The 27,983-nt window shown below is 40.5% G+C and overlaps 1 protein-coding gene and 1 long non-coding RNA gene across 3 annotated transcripts; both read left to right on the top strand.

Moving 5' to 3' along the window:
• Nucleotides 1–413: 413 nt before the first annotated feature.
• PANX2 (pannexin 2) lies at nt 414–27,086 on the top strand. The gene is made up of 4 exons (XM_067564349.1): nt 414–1,051; nt 1,598–1,924; nt 21,904–23,355; nt 25,262–27,086. The coding sequence occupies exons 2-4, from the start codon at nt 1,699–1,701 to the stop codon at nt 25,621–25,623; spliced, it is 2,040 nt and encodes a 679-aa protein (XP_067420450.1). The 5' UTR covers nt 414–1,051; nt 1,598–1,698; the 3' UTR covers nt 25,624–27,086.
• LOC137163900 (uncharacterized) lies at nt 2,021–13,637 on the top strand. 2 transcript variants are annotated; one of them, XR_010922870.1, is made up of 5 exons: nt 2,021–2,295; nt 9,122–9,189; nt 12,350–12,415; nt 12,841–12,983; nt 13,530–13,637. It is a non-coding gene; the product is annotated as an uncharacterized lncRNA (long non-coding RNA). The 2 variants fall into 2 exon arrangements; XR_010922869.1 differs by having other exon boundaries at nt 9,119–9,189.
• Nucleotides 27,087–27,983: the final 897 nt, after the last annotated feature.

The raw sequence follows: 27,983 nt of genomic DNA, 5'->3' as shown, positions 1-27,983 counted from the left end.
CAGATAAAGAGCTGCCTTCTGTAGGCACTAGACACCCCTGTGCCTTAGCAGCAGGGGGGGAAGGGGATGCTGAAATCAGCCAGCCAGGAGCGCAACCGCTGGCAATCAATGCACACTGCTCACGCGAGGGCTGCTATCTTTTCTCCCCTCGCCCCCTCCTTAGTCCGGCTATCCCTCAGCTTCTGCCCCTCATCCTGCAGCCCATCGCCCACACCGTCCGAGGGTCTGCCCAGCTATCTCCCTCCTCCCCCTCCCCCTGGGTCTCTTCCCCTCCTCTGGACGCGTTTGTCGCCCTGCGCGCACGTTCTGCCTGTTCCTTCCCTCTGATTTGCCTCCGCCACCCCCCCCCCCTTCAAACCGGTTCCCGCCCCCCGCTGTGTCAGGCAGCCGGTTCTGACACCGGGATGGCCAGGTCGGGCAGCGGCCGTGGTGCAGGGGAAGCTATTGAGCATGCTCCGTAACAGCCAAGTACCAAATCTTGGTGGGAAGCGTATCCCCCGCTCCAGCCGGCTGCCTTGCAAGCTGGGGCCCCTGCGGCGGCCCTAGCCCCAAGGCGTGGCGGTGCAGCCCTGTAGCCCATTTGTCTGTTGCGCCTGGTAACAGCCAGCCACACTGCCGCTCCCTCCCAGCTTTCCCTTCTCCTGCATGTCCCCGCCCCCCGGCTGCTGCCTCGCGCTCGGCAGGCTCCAGATGTTTGCTTTGCAACCTGACAGGACCTCTCCTTGCCTGCAGCCGCCTCCTGCCCGGGCTGCAGCGTTCTCCCCGCCGCTGCTGCTGCTGCCAGCCCCTTCCTGAATTGCTCCGCACGTTGCTGCTGTCTGGTGCGGATGGAAATTGCCGGGCAAGCGCCTTTCAGCAGCTGCAATAACAAGCCGCGATAAATTACACCCCCCCCTCAACCCCCGTCCGTCCTAGTTTTGGGGGGACTGCATGACTGGGGGAGGTGCGGGTCTTAGAGAGGGGGTACGCTCTCGCCTCTGCAGTTACTGACAACCTCACCGTTGGGCTCGCCCCACCTGCTGGGAGCTGCTGAAGAGACCAAAGTTACAAGGTAAATGCCCCCCTCCTTGTGTCTGCAGCGCTTTACCTGCGGCAGCCCGGCTCCGAGCGCACGGCCTTGCCCGGCTGTGATGTCTATGGCTGTGCAGTGCAGCGCGCTTTGCATTTCACTGCAGCGCTCTGACCGCCGCGTTCCTGTGATCGCCCGCCGCTCACGGCCTTTCCTTGCAGGGCTGCGCCCTGAGTGGGATTGCACCGCTGAGCTCGCGCTGCATTGCTTGTGTTGCACTCGGCTTTCTCCCGGGGGGAGGGGGGGAGGCAGGCAGGCTCTGGCTGCATCGCTGCTCTGGCGTTGCATCGCCCTTCGCGCCTGGGTGCTGGTGCGGTGCTCGCCGCTGGCCCTGCACAGCCGCGGAGCATGCCCGGCCGGGATAACTTCCGGGCGGCAGTCTCAATAGGACTGGAGCAGCAGCAGCAGCATCCCTCTGAGCGAAAGAGGGTGTCGCTGCTGCAAGCCAGCCCGCCCGCCGCCCGCCCGCCCCACTTGCCCCGGCTCGCCTCTGCATGGGCTGGTCTCATTGTCGGTGTCACCCTGCAGGCTGGGAGCGCCCGCGCCTCTGGGGAGTCACCCGCGGGCGAAGCTCAGCCACCGCCCGCCCGCGAAGCCCGGCGGCGTGAACCCGCCTGCGGCAGCCGCTTATGCAACACATCATCGAGAACCACCCGGACATGGCTACTGCTCTGCTGGCGGGTGAGAAGCTGAAGGAGCTGATCCTGCCCGGGCAGCAGGACGACAAGGCCGGCTCCCTGGCGGCGCTGCTGCTGCAGCTCAAGCTGGAGCTGCCCTTCGACCGCGTGGTCACCATCGGCACCGTCCTCATCCCCATCCTGCTCGTCACCCTGGTCTTCACCAAGAACTTCGCCGGTAAGGGCAGCAGGGCGCCCGGCCGGGGAGCGCTCCGCGGGCGGGCGGGCTAGCTAGAGCGCAGGTGGGCGAGCCAGGGAGGCGGGGGCAAGGGGCGCTAGCAGATCATTGTGCGTCTTTCTCTGTGGGTAGCCGCCTGGCCCTGCCGATGGGTAGCTCTCGGCGGGTAACAAGGCAGCAAGATGCAGGCCCCCGGCCCGCTCTCCTTACTCGTGCAGCTCCTTTAAAGCGGTCGGACTGAGAGCCTGAGGGTGGCCTGCAGGCGCGGGCCCTGTGCTTTGAAGGCAGTGATTCCTTCTGGGCTGCTACTCTTCTGATCGCCAGGGCATTTGCTGAAGTTGCCATTGCTGGGACGCGGCAGCTGGACGCAGGTGTGAAAATGAGCTCGGGCAGCCACTCGATTGATTTAGGCAGGCAGAATCTGTGCTGATCAACCCAAAATGACCTTTAAAAATGTCTGTCTTATGAAAGATTTACTGGTGGATTGTGTTCATGCTTAACTGCACTGTTAAGCGAGGAAGAGTAATTTTATATGCATACGTGTATTGTGGTAAACCCGATTGTGATTATGAAAATGACTTCTTATCTCGTTACTGGCTATTGTGAAAATCTGTGATCAGGCACTTGTAAAAAATTGTATTTTCAACTAGATAGTAACCCCTTCAGAGCCTTTTTGGTCTAGGAAATCAATCCTTCATATTGAACTTTGAAAACTAGGGACCCATAAATTGTTATGGGTCTTTTGAAGTCATTAGTCTATCAAGTAAATGCATTTTAGTTTGTGAAATATTGATTTGATGAATGGAGTTCTTAGGACTTTATTGTATTAATCTGACCACTGCACAGGTGACCTAAGGCTGCATACTAAAAATCCATATGAAAGTTTAAAAAATGTGGGAAGTGATAGTGCGGTTTTCAGCTCGTAGGATTAGTAGATAGTGTTGACTTCAATAGGAGTTTTGAGTAGGGCCTGATCTTGTCATGCTTTATTGTGCATGCGTTGGGGCTGACTTTTATTACTCAGTATCCTGAGTATTTGTTTCCATTATTAAATATTCTTAAACCATATGAAGAATTAACTGTTTGACAATTTTTTTTAATGGAAGACATTTTTAATGTTACAAATTAAAACAATTTAAACAAGTTACTTTTTTAAAAAACTTAAATTTATAGCCCAAGATTTTAATATATGAATAGTAATATTTAATGCCTCATTTTTGGATGCCCAACTTGAGACAAATGGAAGGAGCCCTATTTTCAGAAAACGCTGAGCACCACTTCTGTGAAAATTCACCCCCTTTAAATCACTCATACTGAGGATTCAAAATCACTAGTCACTTTTGAAAATCATTACCATGGACTTTAAGGGTATTAGACTCTCTTCTTCTGCTTGGTGTGGAGGGGAGCAAAATAAGACAGAACCCCCACCCAGCCCTGTAGAAGGGGGAACCCCACCTGTAGCATTTTCCTCCTGTACTGCAGGTGCCCTTCTGTGTGACATCTGCAGGTGTTGGGCTTTGTGGGTCTTAGAGGTAACCTTTTCTGGGAGAGGGTAGGGGAGGAGTTTGATAGTTTCTCTCAGGATAATGTGGATTTCCCAGTTGAAATCCATCCATGACAACTGGTGAAAGCAGCAGTAACTTGCCTTCATGCCTACAGTGAAGTCCTTTCAGAGAAAGAGTTCCCAATGGAGCCATGTGATTAAGGGAGAGGGAGCTCAGAGATTCTCAGACTAGATGTCACTCCAAAAGGATAAACAAGGTCCACAATAGTGCATATGGAGCTAGCTGATTTTACTGGCACAACTCCTTCATTTTCCCTTCTGGCTCAAACGGCTCTCCCTGCAGGAGAAAATCTGCCCTTAACCCTGCAGTTTGAGGAGGATATTTTCTGGAAGATTTATGTGTGGGAAGGGACAGTCTATGTCCTTAAAAGAGTCAAACAACTTTTTCAAATATACCGACAACATAATAGTTTGAGTCTAGTCACCCAGACTCTGTATGCTAAGTTCACCTTGGGATCACAAAACAGTAGCTTATGCTAAAGGCATTGTTTGCGGTATTGTTGTGGCCGTGTTGATCCCAGGATATGAGAGAGACAAATTGGGTTAAGTAATCTTTTATTGGACCAACTTCTGTTGGTGGAAAGTACAGGCTTTCTTGAAGTTGGTCCGATAAAAGCACTGACAGGACAAACCTCACCTCTCAGCAAAAAGGACACCATTATATTGTATTGTGAAAATGGGCCACATTGTACTCTCCAGTGAAGTCACTGGGTTGCTCAGATGCCCAAAAACTCAGAAAAACAAAACATTAAAAGAGAAAAAAGGAAACATAAAAAACACTCTGGATGAAAAAAATATTAAGTGGATAATAAAACTGAAATGTAAGCTCATCATAATAATTAGTCCTGCCCTGAGTGCAGGGGACTGCACTAAAAGACCTCTCGAGGTCCCTTACACTCCTACACTTTGATTCTATCGTGGACTTGGTGTAATCAAATTGTCTTATTTTCAGGGGCTAACAACTCAGAATCAGAGCTTCTAATTACTGAGGACTCAGTGCTGCTCCCATTGAAATTAATAGCAAAACTCTCATTAATTTTAATAGGAGCAGGATCGGACCCTATTTTTTTTTTTTTACTGTATTTTTTTTTTACTGTATTTACTCAGACTTCTTAGCGAAATTACATTTGTTCAGAGAGATTGTACATTGTGTTTACTAATGATATAAGTCCTGCCTTATTGCTAAGTGATGTTTATTAATGCATATCCTGCTTCCTGATGCTTGTATTATTCTTCACCCATGTACTGTCCCTATCATTTAAAAAGTCTAGCTGTGCTCTTTGCTTTGGATGTTGCTTCCTACCTACTGGTGAATTAGATAGTAGATATAGAAAATGCAAATTCTGATGGCAAAAATGGGGTGGGTTTTTTCTGTATTTTTGTTGCAAAAACTATGGCAGCTTCCCAAATGCTGCTTTGTTCCCTTGAATGCAAGCAATTATTTTGTCAGAATAAACAATAAGAACTGATACTTCTTATGAATCCTAATTCCTGTAAATAGTAATATCCCTGGAAAGCCACTTAAAGCCAGTGTAATCTTGCTAAATAAAAATAAACGTATGGGCAGGTCTCTCTGGGGTCTACCCTAGTTTATGCAACCAGTACTTGTAAAACACTTGAGTGCAGTGTATGTTTTTAAGGTGTTATACAGGTATGATGAGTTCCAAGCAATGGTTTCTTGCAACATTTCTTGCTTAGTGTAGGAAGGGTCTGTATGACTAATATGTAGAGTATAGTTAAACTCTACCCCAGTACTTATGCATGCAGGACCAAGTAGGGAGTAAATAGGAGTCAACCGTGTCTGTGCAATACAGTAGAACATGTGGAGTAGCATCTACTTGATTGGACAGCTTGCTTGTGCTACACAAGTGACTTGCAAAAAGGAAAGCACCAGGAGAAAACCTGGGTTTCCCAGCATCATCCCCTTCTTCATGGGCCTAGAAAGTGAAAATAGAAAAGCACAATTATACTTTTGATAACAAGACAAACAAAAAATGCCATGACAGAGAATTATTTAAAAGGCAGTAATCCATCTCCAGTTTTAAAGATCTCTATAGCATCATTTAACATGTACAGAGTTCCCCCATAGGTAAAGAGAAAATTATTTTATAATGTTACTACTGTGTTTATTTCATAAGCCAAATGTTTGTTTAAGTTAACATAACTTTCTCTCTGTTTATCTAGGTAGTTTAGACCCTGGTATCTGAGTGCTTTTATCTTTACATCACCATTGAGAAATTAACAATATGATTTACTGTTTTAATAATTATATTAGCATATAAAGAAGGATTTAGTAGTTCACCAGGCACTGAGCTAAGTCTTATGTTAATTTCCTGATAAGGCCACACACAGTGTAGGTGAGTAGGTATGTAAAACATATTTTACATGTTGCTTTAAATATGGAAGAACCTTCCTTCCATCAGATGTACTTTGCTGTCACTCTTCATGAACTGTTAAGCCTGACTTTGTGTCAAAGATAGATAGTCATTTCAGTTCATTTTTGCCAGATGTAAGAAACTGTAATGTGAACAAAATCCATTGAGAGAGAAAATAATTTCCTTCCCAAACTTCACTGCTAGATGAGAGTGCGTTTTGGGTGAAATTCACTCCTGTGCAGAGGGATACCATGGGGCGTCTGTACCACATACGCCCAATATCATCTTGAGAGTGAAATCCTGACCACATTGAAGTCAATGAGAGTTTTGCTCTTGACTTTGTTGGGGCCAGGATTTCACCCTGAGGGCATAAATTGGGGCGAAAGTGGTGCCTACCATAGTCCTAGTGCTGACCCTCTGCAAAGAGGTGAAATTCACCCTTTGCTCATGCTCTTCAGGATGTCTTTTAGGAGAGACCTGTGGACACTTTGCACACATATGGTCCCCTTTGTAGTGTTATTACTGAACTTGTGGATTTTTAAATGTTTTTTTAACAAAATAGCATGATTCCTAGAGAGCAAGCTCCCCGGAGGGTGTCAGTGGCTATACATAGCATACGAGCTGGGCACAAGATAACCGCTTTGGAGGCACAAAGGCCTCTAAGAAAGATGCTCAGCTTTCATGCTACCAAAAAACCTGGGATCTTCTGAGAGAGTTCAAGGGAGTGGTATGAGCCCTCTCCCCATTTCTGACCCCCCCACATTGGAAAAATTGCACCTCACACAGAACCTGACTTTGCCCCATTGAAAATCACTGGGCATTTTGTCTTTAAGGGGAGCAGGATTGGCCTATAATTCTTTGGCAGAACGCGGGCGGATTTGTATTTAAATTGAACCCAAAATTTGTTTTCTAAAAGTTCAGGGCTTAAAGCCTTGTTTACATGGATTCATACAACAGCCAGTTCTCAAGGAGTCGGCTGCAGTGGTGTTGGAGGTAGTACACTGAGGATAACAAGTCCAAATGCACACAGCTGGTAGGCCCAGAGGAATTTACTTGTTTTTATTCTGTGTTTTCCTTCAGGAATTATTGTCTGAAACATAAGGAAACAAAAGGATGATTTTTTAAAATTTAAGATGAAAGCTACTATCTGTGCATGTTTGGACTCTTTCCTCTATTGTCAAAGATATTTGTATTTATGGCAAAATACCGTGGATGTCCCTAGTCATGTTAATAAGAGAGTTTAATATACCAGTCTACAATGCATAGTCAAATTCAGATGCACCCCCTTGCATGGTACATGTCCGTACCTGACCGTTCAAAGGATCAGAAACCCTTCTGTTTTCATTCCTTAACATTTCATACCCACAGGCCTGATTCTTTGCGGTCTGGCTCTTTGTTATGTTCATGGCATACACACAGAGAAGTTAGATAAATACATACAGATTCTTGCTGCAAGGTGGCTATGTAACATTACTTTTATTTCCTAAAATTCAGAATAACACACACAAGTCCAAAAACAGAGAAAGCAGGCTGATCCCTAAAACAGAGAGGCATAGCTCACCCCCTCTTTACATTCGGTTGTCTGCTTGGTCCAGAATTGCAAGCTTCCCTACAGATCCCCCTAGCCTGCAAGCAGGACCAGGAAAACTCATAGGCATTTCAAGTGGTAGCTTATAATTTCATACAGCTTTCAGTACACCCCTCTTGTGTAGTCACTTATACCTGTGCAAAGCATGTGTAAAACTACCACTAGTGTGTGAATGAAGATATCTGATTTGGTTACATTGTACCCCAACTTTGTACAGGTGGAAACAACTGTGCAAGGTGCCAGGCAGCAGAGAAGCAGTCTGTGAGACTATAATTTTATGGTGTCACTTATGCAATTTTTACACTGTTTATTGGTGGCCTTTCATATTAGAAATGTCAGAGCCCACTGGATCAGTATGTTCATATTACTAAAGGATTATCAATTTTTCTTTTTAAAGTGACAGTTTCAGTCTTTTTTTACTGAACCAGAATTTTACTACTCCTATCTTTGCATCCTTCTTGTCCTCATCTTTTAAAATATTCTTGGAAGAATATGTAAAGAAATTATAAGCCACCACAAAATTCCATTTCATTACACCTTAGTATAGTAACTATACAGTAACCATAGGACAGACATGCAGTTCTAATCCAGAATCAAACCCAAATTTAGTCTACCCCAAAGTTCTGCTGTCATTTTGGATTTGGTTTTTCTGTTTCTCTCCTAGAGACAGGCCAGAACTGTGAAGTTTGGATCTAGATCTAAAAAGTCCCAAATGTTCAGATGCACTATAGGCCCATTTCCATATATAGGAAGCTTGAATTATACGTATAACATTAAATCTGACTTTGAAGTGCATCGTTTTGCGTCCAATACTGTTTTAATTCTCCCTTCAGTTCCTCCTGTTTTTAGCCATGAAACCCACAGACCTGAACCTCACCCACAAATGGGTATCCAAGGTTGATATTTACATGCACAGAGGACAATTTGTACAGGATACTTTTTTTCATTGGCAGGTGCTGAAGTTTTTTCTTCTGTGGGATCTGTGATATGATTGACGGGGCAGTGATTCTGTTGTTGGAGTGAGGCTACTTATGGAGTTGCCGCATCCTCCCAGACACCAAGATCTTCAGCCTATTTTAGATTAGGGGGAATTTGGTCCTCTCTCTTAGCTGCTTAGTTTGTGTGTATTGTTTTATTTTTCTAAGTGGTTTAAATATTAAAAAGAAAAATCTCCGTTGCACAACTGAGGCCCCGTGTTGGGCTCCTTTCTTGGACAACGCTCTCTTTGATGTCTATGGGAGATTTCCTGAGTAAGGAGCTGAAGTACAGGCTCCAAAAGGGAATGAATGCATTGCCACATATGTTACGTTCCATTTTAAATGTCAAGGTGTTGAAATGTTTGATTTCCGATCTATCAGAGAAAGCTTTAGGGCTAATGATGGATTCTATGAATTGCCAAATCACATCCGTTTTCTTGTAATGTGCACTACCCAGTGCTTTCCAGTCACAGTGAATGATAATTTTCATATCACAGTCAATTATCACATGTTCATTTTTCCCCACAAAAGCTGTTAAATATTTCTAATAAAGCAGAACGTTAGCAGCCAATTGATTTACATTTTGGTCAAAAAGCCAATCTCTGGTGTTGGCCTTCTTATTAAATTTATAAATCGATGCCTTCAAATACCAAACGTTGCTCATAAATACTGTATTTCTATGTCTCTTAGCAGTTACCTAGCTCAGCCCTCTACCACCCTTCTGCTAGAAAATTCTCATGAGGAAGTAATGGAAAGAGACAGTAAGTTAAATGACTGATGACTCAGTTCAAGTTTTATGTTTTAATTCCTAATATGTAATCATTTCTGCATAAATGATGCTTATTTTACTGTGTAGTACAGTGTATACGTGAGTTCAGTGTCTCTTGATGCATTTCATTATCTACAGAATGTTTTAAATAGTGTATGTTGAGGATTTATTTAATACACGATGAGGTTCCCTTTTTTTTTTTTTTTTTGGTATCTCTGATCAACTTTTCCTGCTAATATTCTTGTTTCAAGATGTGGGTAGCATATGTTACACACTCTCGGTCATCTGATGTTTGTATAAAGTGGCTTTTAATTTTACGTATTTATTTTTAAAATTCTATCTCTGATTGCACCTAGACCAGCATATAGCAATAAAATGCAAAAGACTGTATTTTTTATTATTATTGCTAAGAATACCGGGCCAGATTCTGTCTTGGTTACATGAAGGCATAATTAAGGGGAGAAATTTGCCCATCGGCACAAAGGTGCAAAGTACTTGCACAAGTGTTTTGGCTCCCACCAAAGTTCTGCTTATAACAGACTCGTAGGCCCTGATTCAGCAAATAGAATGAGAGGATTAGCAATCGTCTTAAATACATGCTTACGTGCTTTGCCAGAATCAGGGCCTTATGCAGGATATAAATGGTACAAAGAGTCTTGTGCAGGCTGTCTGCACTGAGGGAATTTCTCCCCAAGGTTAAAGATAGTTCACAAATAAGAGAGAGATGCAAGCTAGCATGTTGTGAGCGTCACTCAAGAGGAAAGGCATAATTATCCAGTAGAGTTCTTTACTATAGTCAAAAAAAACAGTTCTGAGGAATTGCATGACGATCCCCTACTACATTTCTGGATGTGACATACAGTTATCTATCCTGGATTCAATTTCTCAGAAAATTCATTGAGACGTGAGCATCTTATTCTTCTCATGGGATCTTTGTGTGGGTGTCCCTCTCCATATTAGTCACAGCTTCATCCTCTCAGGTGTCAGATACATGTGGATGAGTATTGAAGTGTGAATGAGGTGAAGCTTAACATGCACTTGCAGCTGAAGGAATTCACATTGATGACCTAGTTATCTGTTTTTGTAGGTGGTCTTATTCAAAAGGAAAACCTGGGGTTAAGTAATATTAAGGGTACAACTGGAGTTGCAGGAAGTTCATAGACTAGGATTTTCAAAGCCTCATTTCCCATTAACTTTAATAGGAACTGGATATCCAGATATAGTAGGAAAATCTCAGCCTGTATTGTATTTGAGGCTGAAAGAAGCTTCAGTAAGAGTCAGCCTCCCCATTGAATTTCCTGGGTTTTGTCAGCAATAAGATCTGTGTGGTGCATGAATTAAAGGTCAGATATGTACAAATGTTATTGTGGATGGCATATTATTTAGTAGACCGATATGATTTCCTCAGAGATTTCTTTTGCATCACTTAATGATTCAGGGCCTGATCCAAAGGCCTCAGTCTTTCCACTGACTGATTGGACTTTGGATCAGGCCCATAATTACGCGCTTTCCTTTGAATTTGGAAATACAGTGCTTCAGTAGAACTGTGGCAGCAGCTTTTCTGACAGTCCTAGTACCTGTCATATAGACTTTGGGAAGCTGAGAGAGCAGCATTTCAACCAACCCCCTGGGAAGTCCCAGACAATGATGTGGCACTGTGGGTTGGAGCCCCGCCACTGTTCTTGGGGCACTGTCAGTGCAGAGGGCATGTGTAAGTCATTATTTATGATTATTTTTTTTAATGGAGGGGGATCCAGTTAGGGGTTATGGGAAGCTCACCATTTGCAGACTTCAGGGCCTTGAGGAAACCAGTTAGGAGGGATAACATGGCCCCTTTCCAATGAGTATAGTGGGGACCAACCAGTTCAGGTGATTAAGAGGCAGAGGCATCTACAGTGGGATTGTGATGCTATCAGTGATGCAATTCTCATGGGTCTGCAGTGACATTTTGCAAAAAGCAGTTTCTTTACATACAGAGCAGCTAGTTTTCTAAAGGGCTGTAGTCTAGGATTTTCCATCTACCCTTCATGCAAAAAAAAAAAAAAAGCCTACTAGAATGGACAACAACAATTTAGCTACCTTATGGGCTCGTTATATGACATGGTTATTTCTTTTTTTAAATTGAGGCTATTTTTGAGTTATACCAGGGCAAAAAAGCACCTGATACAGGCCAACTTTTACACTTCTAATCATTATTACTACTAATAAACAATAATAAAACAATACAACACATCTGATCTTTTCCACCATTTATGCTGTTTCTTTTTTGTACATGACTCTGCTTGAACTGTGAACTAGACTGGTCTGTATATAACCAGTTTTACTTTACAGTCAGATTTCATTTCGTTTTGGGATTTCATGAACAAGCACAGTTGACTTATAGGTATTTCTGTGGTGTTCATTATTACTGTATCTGAAGCCCAGAGACTCAAGTATTTAGTCGCCTAGCTCCCACTGATTTCAATGGGAGGTAGGTGCTTAAATAGCTTTTAGGATTTGGGGTTTCGATCACTGAAGAGGAATTTTTAAATTGCCAAAAATTATTTTAATTTTTTAATTTCATGGAATATTTTTTTAATTCACATTGCGTGAAATTCACCTCCAGGCAGGAGGCCTATACACCATTTAAATCCTCAAATTAAGGCTGAATTGGGAAGTAAATGGTGCACAGGTCTTTTTTTTTTGGAACTCTGTGCAGAGGGTGAATTTCATCATTCAGGTTTTGGGTCACGCTTCTCCTCCAAAACCTAAACTTCTCTTTTAACTGACCTGATACCGTTCCTTAAATCTTTACAACATGGAAATCAAGATTACAATACAGAAACACACACGTCGGTATGAGAGTAAGTGATGTCACCTTCCCTCCAGATGCCTCCTTTCCCTCATGGAGTTCTGTATAGCACAGGAGCAAATGGTGGAAATGGGAGGCAGCGGTACATCACCATGGAACCTCTCTGTACGATGATATTATCATCTTGCAACATGGTCATCGCATTTGGGATGATAGCTCATTATTGAAAAAATATCTCCCCATAGGAAGCAGTCTAGGGGCTTTCATCGTACAGCAACAGTTACTATTTCTGAACTAATTCTCTCAATCTGGGTCTCTATGTTTCAATGAGGACCCGGATAAAAGTATTTCTCTTCTGCAGGTTAAGGTGACTCCCCTGGGGGAGGTATTACAAGGCACTGTTGAGGCCTTTACGCCTTATTCCTTGGTAAGTGAATTTTAGCATGTGCTGTGTAGCTAATCTTAGAAAAGGTAATGCCTATTATATGTAGTTAATATTTTGTTGTAAATACACACGCCGTTATTTGGGAGAGTATGTTAATTATGTGATAATGTAGGGTTCTGCTGTGTAGACTTGAAATGTATGTAAATAGAGCAGCGACACTGTACAAGAAGATACCCACAATTATAAATATTGGGCCTGCTTCTGCTGCCCTTATTCACCTTTGATTGTCCCTATCTGTGGGGTAGCCTATTGGCTATTAACCGTCAGGACTGCTTATGCACATCATACACAACATGGTTCAGGCTTGTAGAATCTAGGACATCATGAACTATTAACAAAAGGGTAGTCCCTTTTCTTGATTTTTTTTTTTTTTTTTTTTTTTTAATCATTAGTTTTCTTTTAAACAGGCCGACTGGATCTAGAAAAAAAGAGAATAAATGTCACTACTTAGGCTTTGATCATCGTTGGGGAAATTGTGCCTTAGGAAAACAAACTGAATCACCAGGCGTGGAGCCTGTATTCTGAAGTGAAGACAATACTCCTAAATAAGGTAACGTTATTGTCTTTTTATTTTAGTAAATGTAATAATACTTAGAATTTATATTATTGAACTAATGTATGGCCTGATCCTACAAACACTTTCGCATGTGTATAATCTTACTGAGTTAAATAGGACTACATATGTGATTAGGATTGTGTGTGTAAATTGTTGCAGGAATTGGCCCTTGTGTGGAACTTAGCTTTGCATAACTGTTCCTTAAATATTGCTGTTAAAATTTTGGCCACAGTGAAGTCAATGGAAGTTTTGCCATTCACGTCAGTGGAACCTGGATTTCACCCAGCATTTGTTTAAATAATATCAGCAGTAACAGATCCAGATGGGTAGCCATGTTAGTCTGTATACAGCAAAAACAACGAGAGTTCTGTGGCACTTTAAAGACTAACAAATTTAATTTAATTTAATTAAGTAACAGAGTTATACACAACTTCCCTGTACACTATTGACAGGGAAGGCAGATCTGGTTACTGGGTAGGTAATGCAATTTTTCTTTACAATGAACTTTTTAACCTGAGTAACATTAATTTTTTTTTCCAGAGAGAAGAGGATCCAGAGCCATATTTTCCTTTTTCCTTTAAAAAATATTTTTAAAAACCACAAAAAATGAGTTACTTTTCTTAAAATAAAATACTTTTGTTACATGCTTTACTGTGCGTTTATTCCTGAGTTACGTACCTAATGTGAATGATGCATGCCTGTGGCTGCTTGTTTGATTGCATGTCTGTTGATACTGTGATATATTGGGAATGCATTCTGTGTGTAGCATGGTATTTTAATGCACTATGATAAACCTATCAGTATGTGATAGTGTTCTGTACAGCTGAGGTCATGGAGCTTTTCATCTGGCTTCTCTAGCAGAATCCTACGTTTCAGTGTTACCTAATGCATATGTGTAAATCTGGATCGTGACTCATGTCTGTTTAAAGCACTGGATCTTTACAGTGTTCCCTAAAGCCTAAGGAACCTGTATTGTGGAATACATTTCTGTAGCACTGCCTGAGAAGGACTTGATTCTGCAAGGTGCTAAGCAATCTGTGGAGGTGTTGAGTGCGTTCAGCTCTCCCTTACTTCAGCACCCTGCAAATTTAAGCCTCCTGGCCCTGATTCATCCAGGCTTTCATGTATAACTTTAAGCATGTGAGTAGTCCCATGGACTTTCATGGAATGTGTGTAACTATGTTGCTAAATTGGACCCTAAAAGAGCAATTTGTACAGTGCCACCTACCTTTGCCTAGACTAGCACGGACAACTTTTAGCTGACTTTCTCATGTTTAAATTGTTTATTCTTGGTCACTTTCTGCATTGTTTTGTTTCTCCTTATTATTGAATTGTTTGATTCCCATTGTTGAATCCTTCCTGAAGGCTGCAAATTCATGCAAGTTACCTTAAAAAAAATCACACACCCTATAACTTAGAAAAACCTCAGAACAAATGGGGTATAAATCCTTCATGTATAGGGTCCTGAATCTGCTTTTGCTGAGTGCACTACAGTTAGCTGGTGTGTAAGTCAGGTGTTAAAGGCTATTTGTTCTTTTATACAGACAGTGATACATTATTATTAAATTCCTTTTTTCTTTTAAATATCTACTAAAAACTCAATCAATATATTTCCCCTATTTATTAAAAATACCTCTGATTATTGCTTATACTAACCTCTTAAAAGCTTGAAATTGAACCACATTTCCCTGCATAATACTTCTTTTCTGCATGCTCCATACATTCTAGGCCCCAGTTGAGCAAGGTGCTCAATCACTTCTAACTCTAAGCAAGTCCATTTGAATACAACAACTCATGGCTTAAAGTTACGCACATGTTTAAGCACCTTGCTGACTCTGGACCTAGGGCCACATTCCTTCAGAATGATGCACATGTTCAATTTTGTGCACTGTGAGTAATCCCATTGGCTTCAAAGGGATTACACAGGGCATAAAGTTAACGCCTGGTTTACTCCTGCACATTCCTTACGACAGCATGTAGAGTACATTCACTGCATATCCCCCAGTATGGGTATAAATAGCAGTGCTGGCGGTGAGGCGCTGGGAGTCCATCTCCACCACAGGGAAAGGCTCTGACAGCGGGGAAAGACTTTGCCACCTCCCCACTGCCAGAGCCTGTCAAGGCTGCATGTAGGAACACACCGCAGAGTGGAAGCAACCTTTTCCTCGCTGCAGCATGTAGCTACATGTATGCCACACACTGTCACCATTGGTGTGCAGCGTAAATGTACCTTTTCAAGAGCAGGGCCTCACTTGTTTACAGTGTGGTTGTCCATGAGTGTTTATAATGTTAGGTTTAAAAAAAAAAAAAAAAAATGGAGTGTTTATTTCATTTGACATTCACTTTTTTTTTTAATATAAAGAAAACCATGTGAAAACTTCATGAACTTTGCAAGTAGCTCAAGAACAAAGAAAGAAAGATGAGAGCTTACCAGCCTTGACAGTGTCTCCTCACTATACTCTAGACCAGGTCACTTTTTATTACATATGTAATACTGAGGCCCTGACCAGTAGTGGTGAATGTTCCAATGATACTCTTTCCAAGGGTAGGATTGTTAACTCCTGGGCTTTGAGCCAAGCTCCAACATGGGTGATTATATTCTTGTTACCTAAAGTTTTAAAGAGTTATTATTGTTCCCTTTCTCTCCTAAAGTCTATTGTGTAGTGTTGCTGGTGCAAATGGCTGCATATCAGTGGTGGGGTGAAGTGATTACCCTTTAATTAGGAGCCACACCCTGCCATCAGTGGAAGTTCTGCAATGGGGAATGATTGCAGGATGTAGCTTAGAGTTTGTAAAATACTAAGGGATCTTCTAAGATGAAAGTTGCTATTCTGTGTATATCGTAGAGGCAGGATTTATTATTTACAAAAGATTACATAAAAGGTTTTCTTGCTTAACACTTCTAACCTGACAACTATAGTCTATCTTAAGCTATCAAGAATTTGTCATTCTTAAGTACTATAGCATAACTAATAGTATTGCATAGTCCCGTATGTAATATATCAGTACAAAGTTCTTCTCTGATTATTTTAATTTGACTGAAAAATTCAGTAAGAGCTGACCAAATCTTGCTCACTTGATTGATGTGAGTTGTCTCTTGGACTTCAAGAGTTATTCATGAGTAAGTTGAGCAGGATTTGACCCATTATTTCCATATGAGAGTTGAACTGGACAAAGGCGAAGTTTCTGTAAATGTCAAAATGCACCAGAATTTAAAGTTACATGGATATTTTTGTTAGGAAGTATCAGAAGAAAAGGCCGCTGTATCTTGACAGATAGCAGGCTATGCAATGTATTAAAATAAAGAATTGCAGTAAGCTCACTCACAGTGGTGTTTGCACAGTTTTATTTGTTCGATCAACAATTGTCCTAAAGGAACACTACGTTGACGGGGTTTGTGTGGGGGTAATCAAAGCAGAATTTGATCCTAGATCTTCAGAGTGGTTTTCCTTTAGAACAGTTGAGTTGAACATCAACTGCTAGCATTTCAGTCAATAAAGTTGTCTTATCCAATTATATAAGCTTAGCATGCTCTGTCAGTGTCTAAATGAGAGACCATCTCATACCACTCCCCAAAAAAACAAAAGGCTCTTTCTCCACTCCCACCCTATCCAAAAAAAACCACTCCCACCAAAATACTGGAAAATGTGTGTGATCAAATGTATATCGAAGTAGCATTTTTCCATATGTTCCAGCACTGAATTAGTGCTCCATTGTCACCATGCCTGGTATGGTCACAGCTGAGAGGGCCAACCTCAGGTCAGACTGTCAAAAAACTGGGCAGACACTCCCACAAGGGTGATATATTCTATAATTCGATTTAACCAAACCAGCAATAGATGTGCACTCTTGGATTGCTATATTAGCTTAACGCGGAGCCACAGATAGTCCCCTTAGACACTCCAGCCAATATTACCACCTAGACAAACTGGACTTCCGCGTTGAAAGGCTATTAAAACCAAAAATCACCACCCATTAGGTTCTTCCAGGAGGCCAGTCACTTACCTAGGGTCAAGGGATGCTCAGGACGTTATGCCAAAGACAACGCTGTAGCCCATCCTTTAGTAAAGTAACTAAAGATTTATTAACTAAGAAAAAGAAATGAGTTATTTAGAGGCTAAAGCAGGTAAAGTACATTACAGGTGAATTAGAGTTTGAGGGATGTTAAGTTGCTAGTTTTCTATAAGTCTCTCTGGATTGCCCAAATAGTTTTCGAGGACGTCAATCCTTTTGTTCAAATTTTTCCCCTGTAAGAATTCAGCAGGCCAGAGATGGAGTAGGAAAGAAATGGCCAGGGGCCTTTTGTTCTCCCTTTTTATATCTTGATCCTTTTTGCTGGAAAAATCCTGGATGTGTTATGGGGTCAGGTCATTCCATGGCATACGTTCTTTGCCATCAGTCCTTCATATGAATTGCAAATTCTAATTTGCACCTTTTGCATATGTGCCAGTTGAGGTGTCTTTGGGAGTGACATGCAGAGACTCTTGTTTACAGTTTCTTTGTTATTCCTGAAGAGCTAATCTGTGAGTGTTTCTCACACTCACAACATGTTCGATTTACAAACATATAGCAAAATTCCATAACTCCACACACAATTCAATACACACATTATAAAAAGATAATGATGCTCAGCAGATTATAATTTTTCCAGTGAGGCCTCATAAGACATACTTTGTACAAGGTTTATCAAAATTTTGTTACAGTGGTGCCCATATTAGTGTAAATGGTCACCTTCTCCTTTAGACAGCATCACATCCATCAATGGTGATAGCTAGGTGCTGTCTTTTGAATGAAACTTAATATCAAGGTTCTCACCATGCTGGATCTTTAAAGATTCCATGACACTTTTCACCAGTGCAGGAATGTGTTGGCCCGGTGTGCCGGCCAAATTTCAGTTGGGTTCAGAATCTTTCTTTACTGTCTTTCCTAAACAGTTGTGTAATATTGCACTGTGCAGTTAAGCAGCTGCTGTGTTTCACCTCAGAGGGGGCTGCGTTTCAGTGATGGCAGGAGTGACTGTGTGGAAAGCAATGGTGTAGTGGTAAAAAAATGGATAAACTAATCTAAACTAAACTCCATATTCAAATGAGAAGTGAGTAAACTGTTTACCTGTGTTTGTACTTTACTATGCTACTAGTGAAATGGGAAATTTTTTTAAGTGGTTTGGGAACTTTCAGGTTGAAAGGTGAGAAATAAATGTAAGATGTTAATTACAAAAGATAAATGTAAATACAAGGCTAAAACCCAGTAACCTGGGTTTGTAGGTATCTGACCCAATGTTGGAGGTGGGATTTTAACACTCTTGCTGTCCATTTTTGTAGCGCTCATGCTTTTTACCTACCCAGAAAGCATTTTAAAACAGATAATGTAAATAAATGTGAATCTGGGCAATTTCAGCAGACACACAAAGCAGCCTGTTCCCCCTCTATTGTGCAAACCTAGCTCTCATGGCTAAAATGACAGCCGCAGAGGTGTAAGAACTGACTGGGGTTGACTCAAATCATCCTCATCATATCATATTGTGATCCAGACACACATTACCATTTGCTTTATAATTACTGAGATTATTATAAGGTCCTGATTTTTCTCTGGTATTTCTGATTTACTCCTCTTTCAGTGGGAGAACTATCAGGCCCATAAGATACATATCCTGTTGTGGTATGATTACGTATGTCTGTTTAGGTCAAACACGATCGATCAGTACTAATTTTCTAAATCTGTAAAGTATGTTGATCCAAAATCACTCCTGAAGTAACTTCATTGAAATTGGTGGTATTACACTGGGGATGAGTTTGGCTCATCTGTTTTAGAAAATACATTTCCAGGAACATCCCATTCAATAGGTTGTATACATAGCTTATTCCTTGATAAAAATGTACTCGGAGAGGATGAAATCCTGGCTCCATTGCAATCAATGGCAAAACTCCCACTGACTTCAGTGGAGCCTGGATTTCACCCTGAGTGTCTCATCATTTATTGTGTCTCATCATTTAAATGCTACATCACTATTCATGACAAACCTGTCAAGATAATAAATATGTAAAACAATACATTAGCCTAAATAACATCAATAAACAAAATACCAGTTTAAAATAGTACAGTGCGCTCAATAACCTTAATGAACTACAAAGCTCCAATTTCATACCATGCAGCGAAAGCAGCTGTAAAACAGACATTTAACAATGGACGAGCTCGCAAACTCCCCCAGGAGAACTTTGACTTCTTTGACAGGAGAAACTCGTCTTTGAAGTCATCTCTAATGAATGAGACTCTGTTTGGTACAAACATCATTGTGCAACTCTTCATATTTTTATCTCTGACTAGTCTAAATGAAATGGTTGCAGAGTAAGAACTCCTATAAATGATCTATAGTGATTTGCTCTGTTAGAGCCTGATCCAGTGCCCGTTGAAGTCAATGGAAAGAGTCCAAAGATCTCAATTAGATTGGTATGAGTCTATTTAGATGTTGGTTTGTCATGACTTCTGAAATACATAGAAATGTCATTGTGGCAGTCCCCTCTCTTTTCCCCTACGTTCTCCCCTACATCCTATAGATAGTTGTACAGTTTGTATATTTAAATGATTACACCAAAGTATACCACGCCTTGTGCCAATTTTGAAATATGTGCCCAATCCAAGGTGAATGCACATAAATAAAAATGCTAAGTATATGACCTTTAGTTGTGATTGTTTTTATTAAATTGCAATTCTGTATTTGAAATATTGCAATAGTTATCTTAATTTTGGGGCCTCAGTGGAAAAACAAAAGCAAAAAACAGTGTTCCTGATTTATTTCATAACAGCTGGTGCATGGATCCGGAATAAATGCAATTGCTTTGTGTGAGCAATTGTATACAGTCTTAACTCTGTTTTCACTACAGTACATACTGTGATCTAGGAGAAAAGGTCACATACTTTGCCACAGGAGAAATTGTTTTTCTCTGAAACTTAATTTGGAGCTGACAGATGTGGCTTAGCACATGGAAGATCGCTTAGTACATTTCTATATAAGAAACTGCAGTCAGTGTCTGTGCTACTTTTTTAACTGAAACTTTTCTTCCATAGGAACCTACTGGATCTCTAGGGAAACCTTAACAGTAACCAACCCCTTGATGGCAGGAGTTGGAATTTCTCAGCACGTATCTCCCATGATCAGCAATGGGATGAGATATGATTGCCAGAAACAAGGGAGCCAATGAGCATTTTCCTAGTAGAAGCAGGTGGTAGATACTGCAGCTGGGATGTTTTTTCTAATTTCTGGAATTTGGGGCTCAGGCAACCAGAAAAGATACTGCTACATGTGCATTAGCATAATGAGACGCTGGAAATACATTAAAAATCAGTCTAAATGGGAACTTGAGTAAAATTAATATACTTTTCTCTGCCCTCTGAAAGGTTGGAGCTGAATCATTTTGAGGTATTGTTTTACTTTCTTTTGTGAAGGTACTTTAGTATAATTAATTAGGTTTAGCAAATGAATTTACTTTGTGTATTGTCTTATTTAGTAGCATTTATTGTAAATGTTCGTCCTCAGTCTGCTTTAGAAACTGATCCATATTGCAGTGCATTGCTTCAAAAACAAAACCTAAAAAACTAACCTTATACTTACTGGGTCTTTATGTAACCTAATCAGTGTATGTGCATGTGCCTTTAGATCTTTCCACAGCACAACAGAACTGCTTGGTTTCCCTTGCAAGACCCAGTAAGTTTGACAGGTTGGGTCTTTTTTTTTTTTTTTTTTTGCCCACTGCTGCAGCAAAGATTAGAGCTTCTTTGCATATGTGACTTACGGGCAAGAATTTAAATGCCATAGATGGAATTGCTACCAAATAAAACAACTCTCAAGAAATCTTATGATTTTTAAAGACCCACCAGCCTTAACTGACCTTTAAAAACCCTTTTAATCCTGCTGCTCCTAGTTTGAGTCTAGGTTCTGTGTTCATAATGGAAACAAGCTTGATGTTCTTGGCACGTTCTGTATTCAAGTATATTTACTTAACATGAGTCTTCTTTAGGAACTACTTCTTGTGATGCCTGTCAGAACACTGTAAAATTTACTCCATATCCTGTAATCACTAGAGACATATCATGAGCTGACATGGATGCAACATACGCTTTCTACACTAAGACCATATCTAGGTCCAAGGTCATTATTGTGTCATTGTGAGTAGCTAACAATACTCCAACTTTCACTAGATTTTATAAAATATTTTAGTTGCTAGTCTTCCAAAATCTTTAATTGTAAATATCTGAATGTAAAACTAAATATTTACAGTGCTAAATACACTGTTGTTAACTGGACAGATTCTATGTTGGCTTATCTCCATTGAAATCAAAGAAGTTACACTTGAGATGAATTTGACCCAATATTTAGATTATATTAATTTTAAATTTTTGCTGCCATGCTCAGCACAGTAGTCCTTATTAATATGAGTTTGCACAGGATTAAATTCACTGCCTTCCACTAAAACTAATTTGGTTTTATTAATGAAAAAAATATTTCACTAAAATGAGCCATATAGTGTACTTGTTTCTATAGGGAAGACCTGGCATTTTGATATGTCTTAGCTACTCTATAGTGGTTAAAGATATCCTGTTTGTTAGCTGTCCAGAATTCAGTGTGCAGTTCTGCATTGGAAGTGCTAGTCAACACAATTTTAAAAGCTTTTTTTTTTTTTTTTTTTTTTTTAACATTTCTAGTTCGGTTTTATTAAAGCCCTTCAAGCAGATAGTTTTGCTGAGGTGTGTGTAAACATGGGCAATGCAAGTCATAACGATCTAATGAAAGCTTTGTGATCTTGATGGTCATGTAAAGAAACAGTAAAAGAAAATTGATATCATTTGAAATATTTATTTTACAGAGCTCCTGTTGTAGGTTAAATGCACAGCAGTGACTTTTCTCTCTGTTATACAGAGGAGCCAATATACTGTTATACACCCCACAACTTCACCCGTGACCAAGCCTTGTATGCCAGAGGATATTGTTGGACAGAACTTAAAGATGCCTTGCCAGGAGTTGATGCCAGCCATTGGCCCTCCTTGTTTGAGCATAAGTTCCTTCCTTATGCACTGCTGGCTTTTGCTGGCATAATGTACATTCCAGCTCTTGGCTGGGAGTTTCTGGCCTCCACCAGACTGACTTCTGAGCTTAATTTTTTGCTTCAGGAGATCGATAACTGCTACCACCGTGCAGCAGAAGGACGTGCACCGAAAATAGAGAAACAAATACAGTCCAAAGGCCCAGGGATCACAGAGAGGGAGAAAAGAGAAATCATTGAGAATGCAGAAAAGGAAAAGAGCCCCGAACAGAACTTGTTTGAAAAATACCTGGAGAGAAGAGGACGAAGTAACTTTTTAGCTAAACTTTATCTCGCGAGACATTTATTTATCATATTTTTAAGCATTATACCGATTACATACTTATCCACCTACTATGCTACACAGAAGCAAAATGAATTTACATGTGCACTAGGAGAACCTCCTGACAAAACAAGCAGCTCCAAATTGCACATTAGGGTGAACTGCAAGCTGCCAGCTGTCCAGCTGCAACGGATAATCGCTGGAGTAGACATTGTCCTCCTCTGCTTTATGAACTTGATCATTCTCATCAACTTAGTTCACCTTTTCATATTCCGCAAGTCCAACTTCATCTTTGATAAACTGAACAAGGTCGGAATAAAGACCAAGAAACAATGGCAAAAGTCTCAGTTTTGCGACATCAATATTCTAGCTATGTTTTGCAATGAAAACAGGGACCATATAAAATCCCTGAACCGCTTGGATTTTATAACAAACGAAAGCGATCTGATGTACGACAACGTGGTGCGTCAGTTGCTTGCAGCGCTGGCCCAGTCTAATCATGATGCCACACCAACCATGCGTGATTCAGGGATTCAGACTATAGACCCCAGTGTCGATCCAGCAGACATTGATGCCAATGAACAACTCATCATTAAGCGACCTAGGAAGAAGATGAAATGGATCCCAACCAGCAATCCACTTCCTCAGCCATTCAAAGAGCAGTTAGCCATTATGAAGGTGGAAAACCACAAACCTGAAAAGCCTAAGCCAGTGCGCCGGAAAACAGCAACTGATAGCCTTATTGCTCCTTTACTAGAGTCCACTTCAAAAACCGCACAGCCATCATCATCTCATAAAACTGAGCCAAACACCATCTCCAGCACAGGCAATGAGAAAAAACATACACGGCACTTTTCCCTGGACGTTCAACCATATGTTCTTAGCAGTAAGAAACCCAAGCCAGAGATTCAAGCCATTGCCTCAATGCCTACATCCAAAAGCCAAGAAGATGGATTTTTAAACCAAGAGGAGAATGTCATAGTGCATGTTACCTCTTCTCTCAAAGGTACAGTATGTCATGGCAGTACCATTTCAACAGGGAATAAACTGAACAGGTCAGAATCTGGAGTAGCTGTCTGCTGTAGGTGGAACTCAAAGATGATCTGATCTGTTCTGCCCTGTTAGATTTATCAACAGCTAATAATATACGGGCAAATAGGCTGCTTAAATGAGTTAGATAGGATTTGTCGGTATTGGTATGTAGTCAGAAGTAGCAGAGCTGTGACAAGGTAGAGCTGTGCAACACATTCCTCTGCTTTGCAGATATTTTGTAGCATTTATAGATATTTATAAATAATTATGAATTTGGCCTTATGCAAAATGTCGTCACTTTTGCCAAGAAAAGAGGCAAGAGTCGGCTCCCAGGATACTCCACCGCTACCTGTCTATCAGTTCTACTTCATTTTAAGGTACATCATTCATTTTATAGGAACTGCCATGCTAGATCAAACCAATGTTCCATCTAGCCCAGTATCCTGTGTCTGACAGGCCAGTACCAGCTACTTCTGAGAAAGGTGCAAGAAACTCTGCAAAAGGCAGATACAGAATAGTCTGCCCAAAGGAAAGTTTCTTCTTTGCTCCCTTTCGTTAGAGGTTGTCTTATGCCCTGAAGCTTGAGGATTTGCAACCATTCCAAAACTCAGATTATTGTTGGGTTTTAATCCTTATTACAAATTTAAATTTCTCTTTGTCCTACTTCATCTGGAGGAAGGATGGCCTGTGGGGAAGGCAGCTCCTGAGACTCAGGTTCATTTCTCAGCTCAGCCACAGACTTCTCTGTTCCTCAGTTCCCCACCTGTATAATTGGGATAATAGTACTTCCCTACCTCAAAGGGATGTTGTGAAGACAAATATATCAGTGATCATGAGGTACTGAGACCCTATGGTCATAGGGGACCACATAAGTAGCTACAGTTTTACTGTAAATTATGGCTATAAAAGATGAAATATGCAGATGGAGTTATAGAAAAGTTTATATGTATTAAAGAAATCAGCTTCTTAGAAGCTAAAACCCCTTTGTGGACCTCAGCAGACGGACAGCTACTGTGTCCTCACTGCCCAGCAGAAAAGTGATGTGAGGTCTAAAAGTTTCTATGGCTTCCAAATCTTTATGCTTCTTTCTGGAATCCTCAAACTCCCCAAAATGTGTGCAGGACTTGCTACAGCATTCTTCTTCCAGTAGCCTGCTCTGATTCCAACTCCCAGAAGCTCCTGCGATTTTCCAGTCTTGATTATTTTTATTTAAACAAGTGTTTGGATATTTTAAGTTATGAATACAAATAAATTACAATAGCTGCTTTTATGCCCACCTTAAACCCTGCCAAAATAAATGCTTTTGAGTGAGCTAGTTCCTTCAAGTTCTGAAAAGGAACATTCATTAATTACACATTATTAAGCTATTTCATTTAGAATAGTGGCATATGGTGTGTGACCAGTATTCTTTTTTCCGTTGAAAATATAATCAGTATTTTTTTATATTCCAGCTTGTGGATTTAGGAATCTCTAAAGTTTGTCAAAACATTAAATCATAACATTTGCAAAGCACTGGCTAGAATCTATGGAAGAAATATTAAACATCACTAAATTTTTTTTAAATTGTTCTTTGTTCATTTTGTGAGGTTGGTTTTACATGGGCAATGCATAGAAAAGTAGCTTTGAGTGATATTTACAAACCTTGTTAGTCACACTGCAGTGTGCTTCCAGGGTCAGAATTTTCAAAAGTCAAAGTAAAGCAGTCTTCTTAGGTTTCTCAGAGTCCAATTGAAATTTATTTATGGCCCCAATCCTTTTCCTATTGAAATCAGTGGCAAAACTCCCATTGACTTCTATAGGATCAGGATAGTACTATGCAACAGATTAATGGGGAAAAATAGAGTAGTCAGTTATTTACTTTGTATTCTGTTTTCTTTCAGTCACCCCACATCCTGAGAAAGAAATTCTGTACTCATCTGAGACATGCAGAACTGTCCCTGGTCCTGGGGCTTATCTCTCATGTAATCACAATCATATAGCAACAACTGCTGCTGCAACAAATATAACCCTGAGCCAAGTCAAATCAGAACCAACGGCTGCACTGAATCGTAATCCTACTCACCCTCTGCTGCACATCAATACACTATATGAAGATCACGAAGAAGAGGTTTCCAACCTTATAGACAGTAGTATTCACTCATCAACTGATGCAGGGGAAATACTCTCCATACCTACCCCAAAGCAGATAATGATGGCAGCATTTGAAGAACCAATAGCAATAGTGAGTTCTGTGGAGTACTGAAGATACGGTGCTGCATGGATATAACCTGATGGTCAGGTCCAGTACTACAGTAATGGAACCCTCAACAATGCAATTCACTGCATGAGCATGGAGAGTGTTAATACAGACCATGGGTTTTGGTAATACTACAAATTAATTTTTCAGGATAGCATCATCACCATTGTCTCTAGTTTGCAAAATAGAATAATAAAAAAATCTGATGAAAGTACTCCCTTATCTCCAAGAGCAACTAAGCACAAAAAGTTAGCTGTAGCTTCATGAATTAAATATGGATCAATACAACTTTTGAAACACTAAAAGAGTTTGATGGCATGTCACAGTGATTTTTACAGAGCACTTATATCCTTTGTATTCAGAATGGCTAATTAAAGTTAAATAGATTTGGTGAGGTGTATCTTCTATTTTAATGGCAGGAGTTAAATAAGAGTTGAATAATAGGGAAAATATATTTTTCTCCATAGATTTTATGAAAAAAACATATGCAAGTGACATTTATATTTTTTTTCTTTGACATACTAGAGTCAGGCATAATGGAGATTTAGGATAAGGGCGTATAGTGCAAAAAGCATTGAAATGCTTCAGTCTGTTGCATTTGTGAGGAAGAGGTATGCCCTGCCCTTTAACAAGCTTATATGTTCAAGGGAAGATGATGAAATGAAGAGTTTATTTTCTTAAATATATTTTACCATTGAAAAATTACTTTAATAGCTTTTCAAATCAGGTTTTGCTTTTATTAAAATGGATAGAAGAGGGTCATTCTAGCATCTTATTTTTTCATAGTCTGTCTATGAACCAAGTTAGAAACGTTCACAGGTGCTTCACTGATATGAAAAAATCCTACCATGATGATAAAATGTAAAACCAGCGTTTTCAAGCAATGCAGAGTTAAAGAAGACTGTTAATTTAAGTTGCAGTCTCTTCTAGACTCTGATCCAGCAAAGCATTTAAGCACATGCTTAACTAAGCACATGAGTAGTCCCACTGAAGTTACCCGAGAATACACACATGCTTAAAGTTAAGTACGTGCTTAAGTGGCTTTGCTGGATCTGGGCCCTAATGTATACAGACAATAATCCTGCAACATGTGCTGTCATTCTGATTCAAAGTCTGTCTTCCTTAGCCCAAAGTACTTCCGCATGGCCCTTCAGTCTATAAGTTTGACATGTGTGATTTTATTAGAAAACTCTAATATAAGTAAAAAATCTACTAAAAATGTATCATGCAATAACTATTCTCAACAAAAGTATAGACAGACAAGGAGACTATATTAAAATATTCACAGCTGCATTCAAAATTATGGACTTCTGTGTGTTTGCTTCAGAATTCTGTATGATGGTAGAAAAAATATAGAGAGCACAAATACGGGACTGAAATCTTGAATATATTTTTAATTTATATTACCTCAGACATGGATATATGATACCAGTATTTAATGAACTATAGCACTGAATATGAATAAACATTATTATGAATATCTTTAATGTGTAGTGTTTTATAGCAAAATGACCCATATCCCAAAATGAGAAGAAAAAAACCCCCTAGATACAGTTGGATAAGGGATGGAAATTAACCATCCCCTGTGTTTTAGTAAACCCATTAAATATGGTTTGATGTGGATGTCCCCATTCCACCTTGCACATTTGACTTTCCTGACTTAATGGCTGATAAGGTGGTTTGTAGTTTTTAAATAATGAAAGTTCAATTGCATATTTAGGACCTTAATCTGAACCCCTTATCTAAGTATAACTTGATACAATAGGAAGTTTTACCTGTACAGAATCTGCAGGATTGAGGACTTAATTGGGGACTGCTTCAAAGCTGGTTCTTCACTCTGCCAGCTGAGTGGCTGCGTTCTGTTCACATTCCGTTGAAATCAATGGCACATCAGGACTTCCCTGGTGAGTACAAAGGCACTGCTTTGCTATATTCATCAGCATTGCAGGTACCTTCTGCTGGTTGTATTCAATACAGTGGGTAGCAGTTAACAAGTTCAAGGGACTATTTTTCAGCCAAACTAAAATCTTTGTAGTTTCACTGAGTCTTGCATGCCAGGGAAGAGTGTGAGAAATTATGGAAAATTGTCTCAAAAGATCAGGAATTCGTTAATGAAGACAGAATAAAAGAATGCGCCATTGGCCAAATGTACAACCATTTTAAGGAGATACAATTCCATTGCAGTCACGAGTTACAACTGCTTTAACCAGCACAATGAACGCCTTCCCATATGTTCACTGGTTAGATGACAGTATTATGCACACATGCAAAATTCTATGGTTCATTGGCTTAGTTTGCTTTGCATTTGATGCCTCGAATGCAATGTCAAATCTGTCAGCCTCTGGTCAAAAGATGTGTATATGTAT

Source organism: Emydura macquarii, unplaced genomic scaffold, assembly GCF_026122565.2.
Source record: "Emydura macquarii macquarii isolate MOO-44397 ecotype Brisbane River unplaced genomic scaffold, CSIRO-AGI_Emac_v2 contig_2636, whole genome shotgun sequence".
In the NCBI taxonomy this organism is placed as follows: domain Eukaryota; kingdom Metazoa; phylum Chordata; order Testudines; family Chelidae; genus Emydura; species Emydura macquarii.
This window is presented reverse-complemented; position numbering and strand designations above follow the sequence as displayed.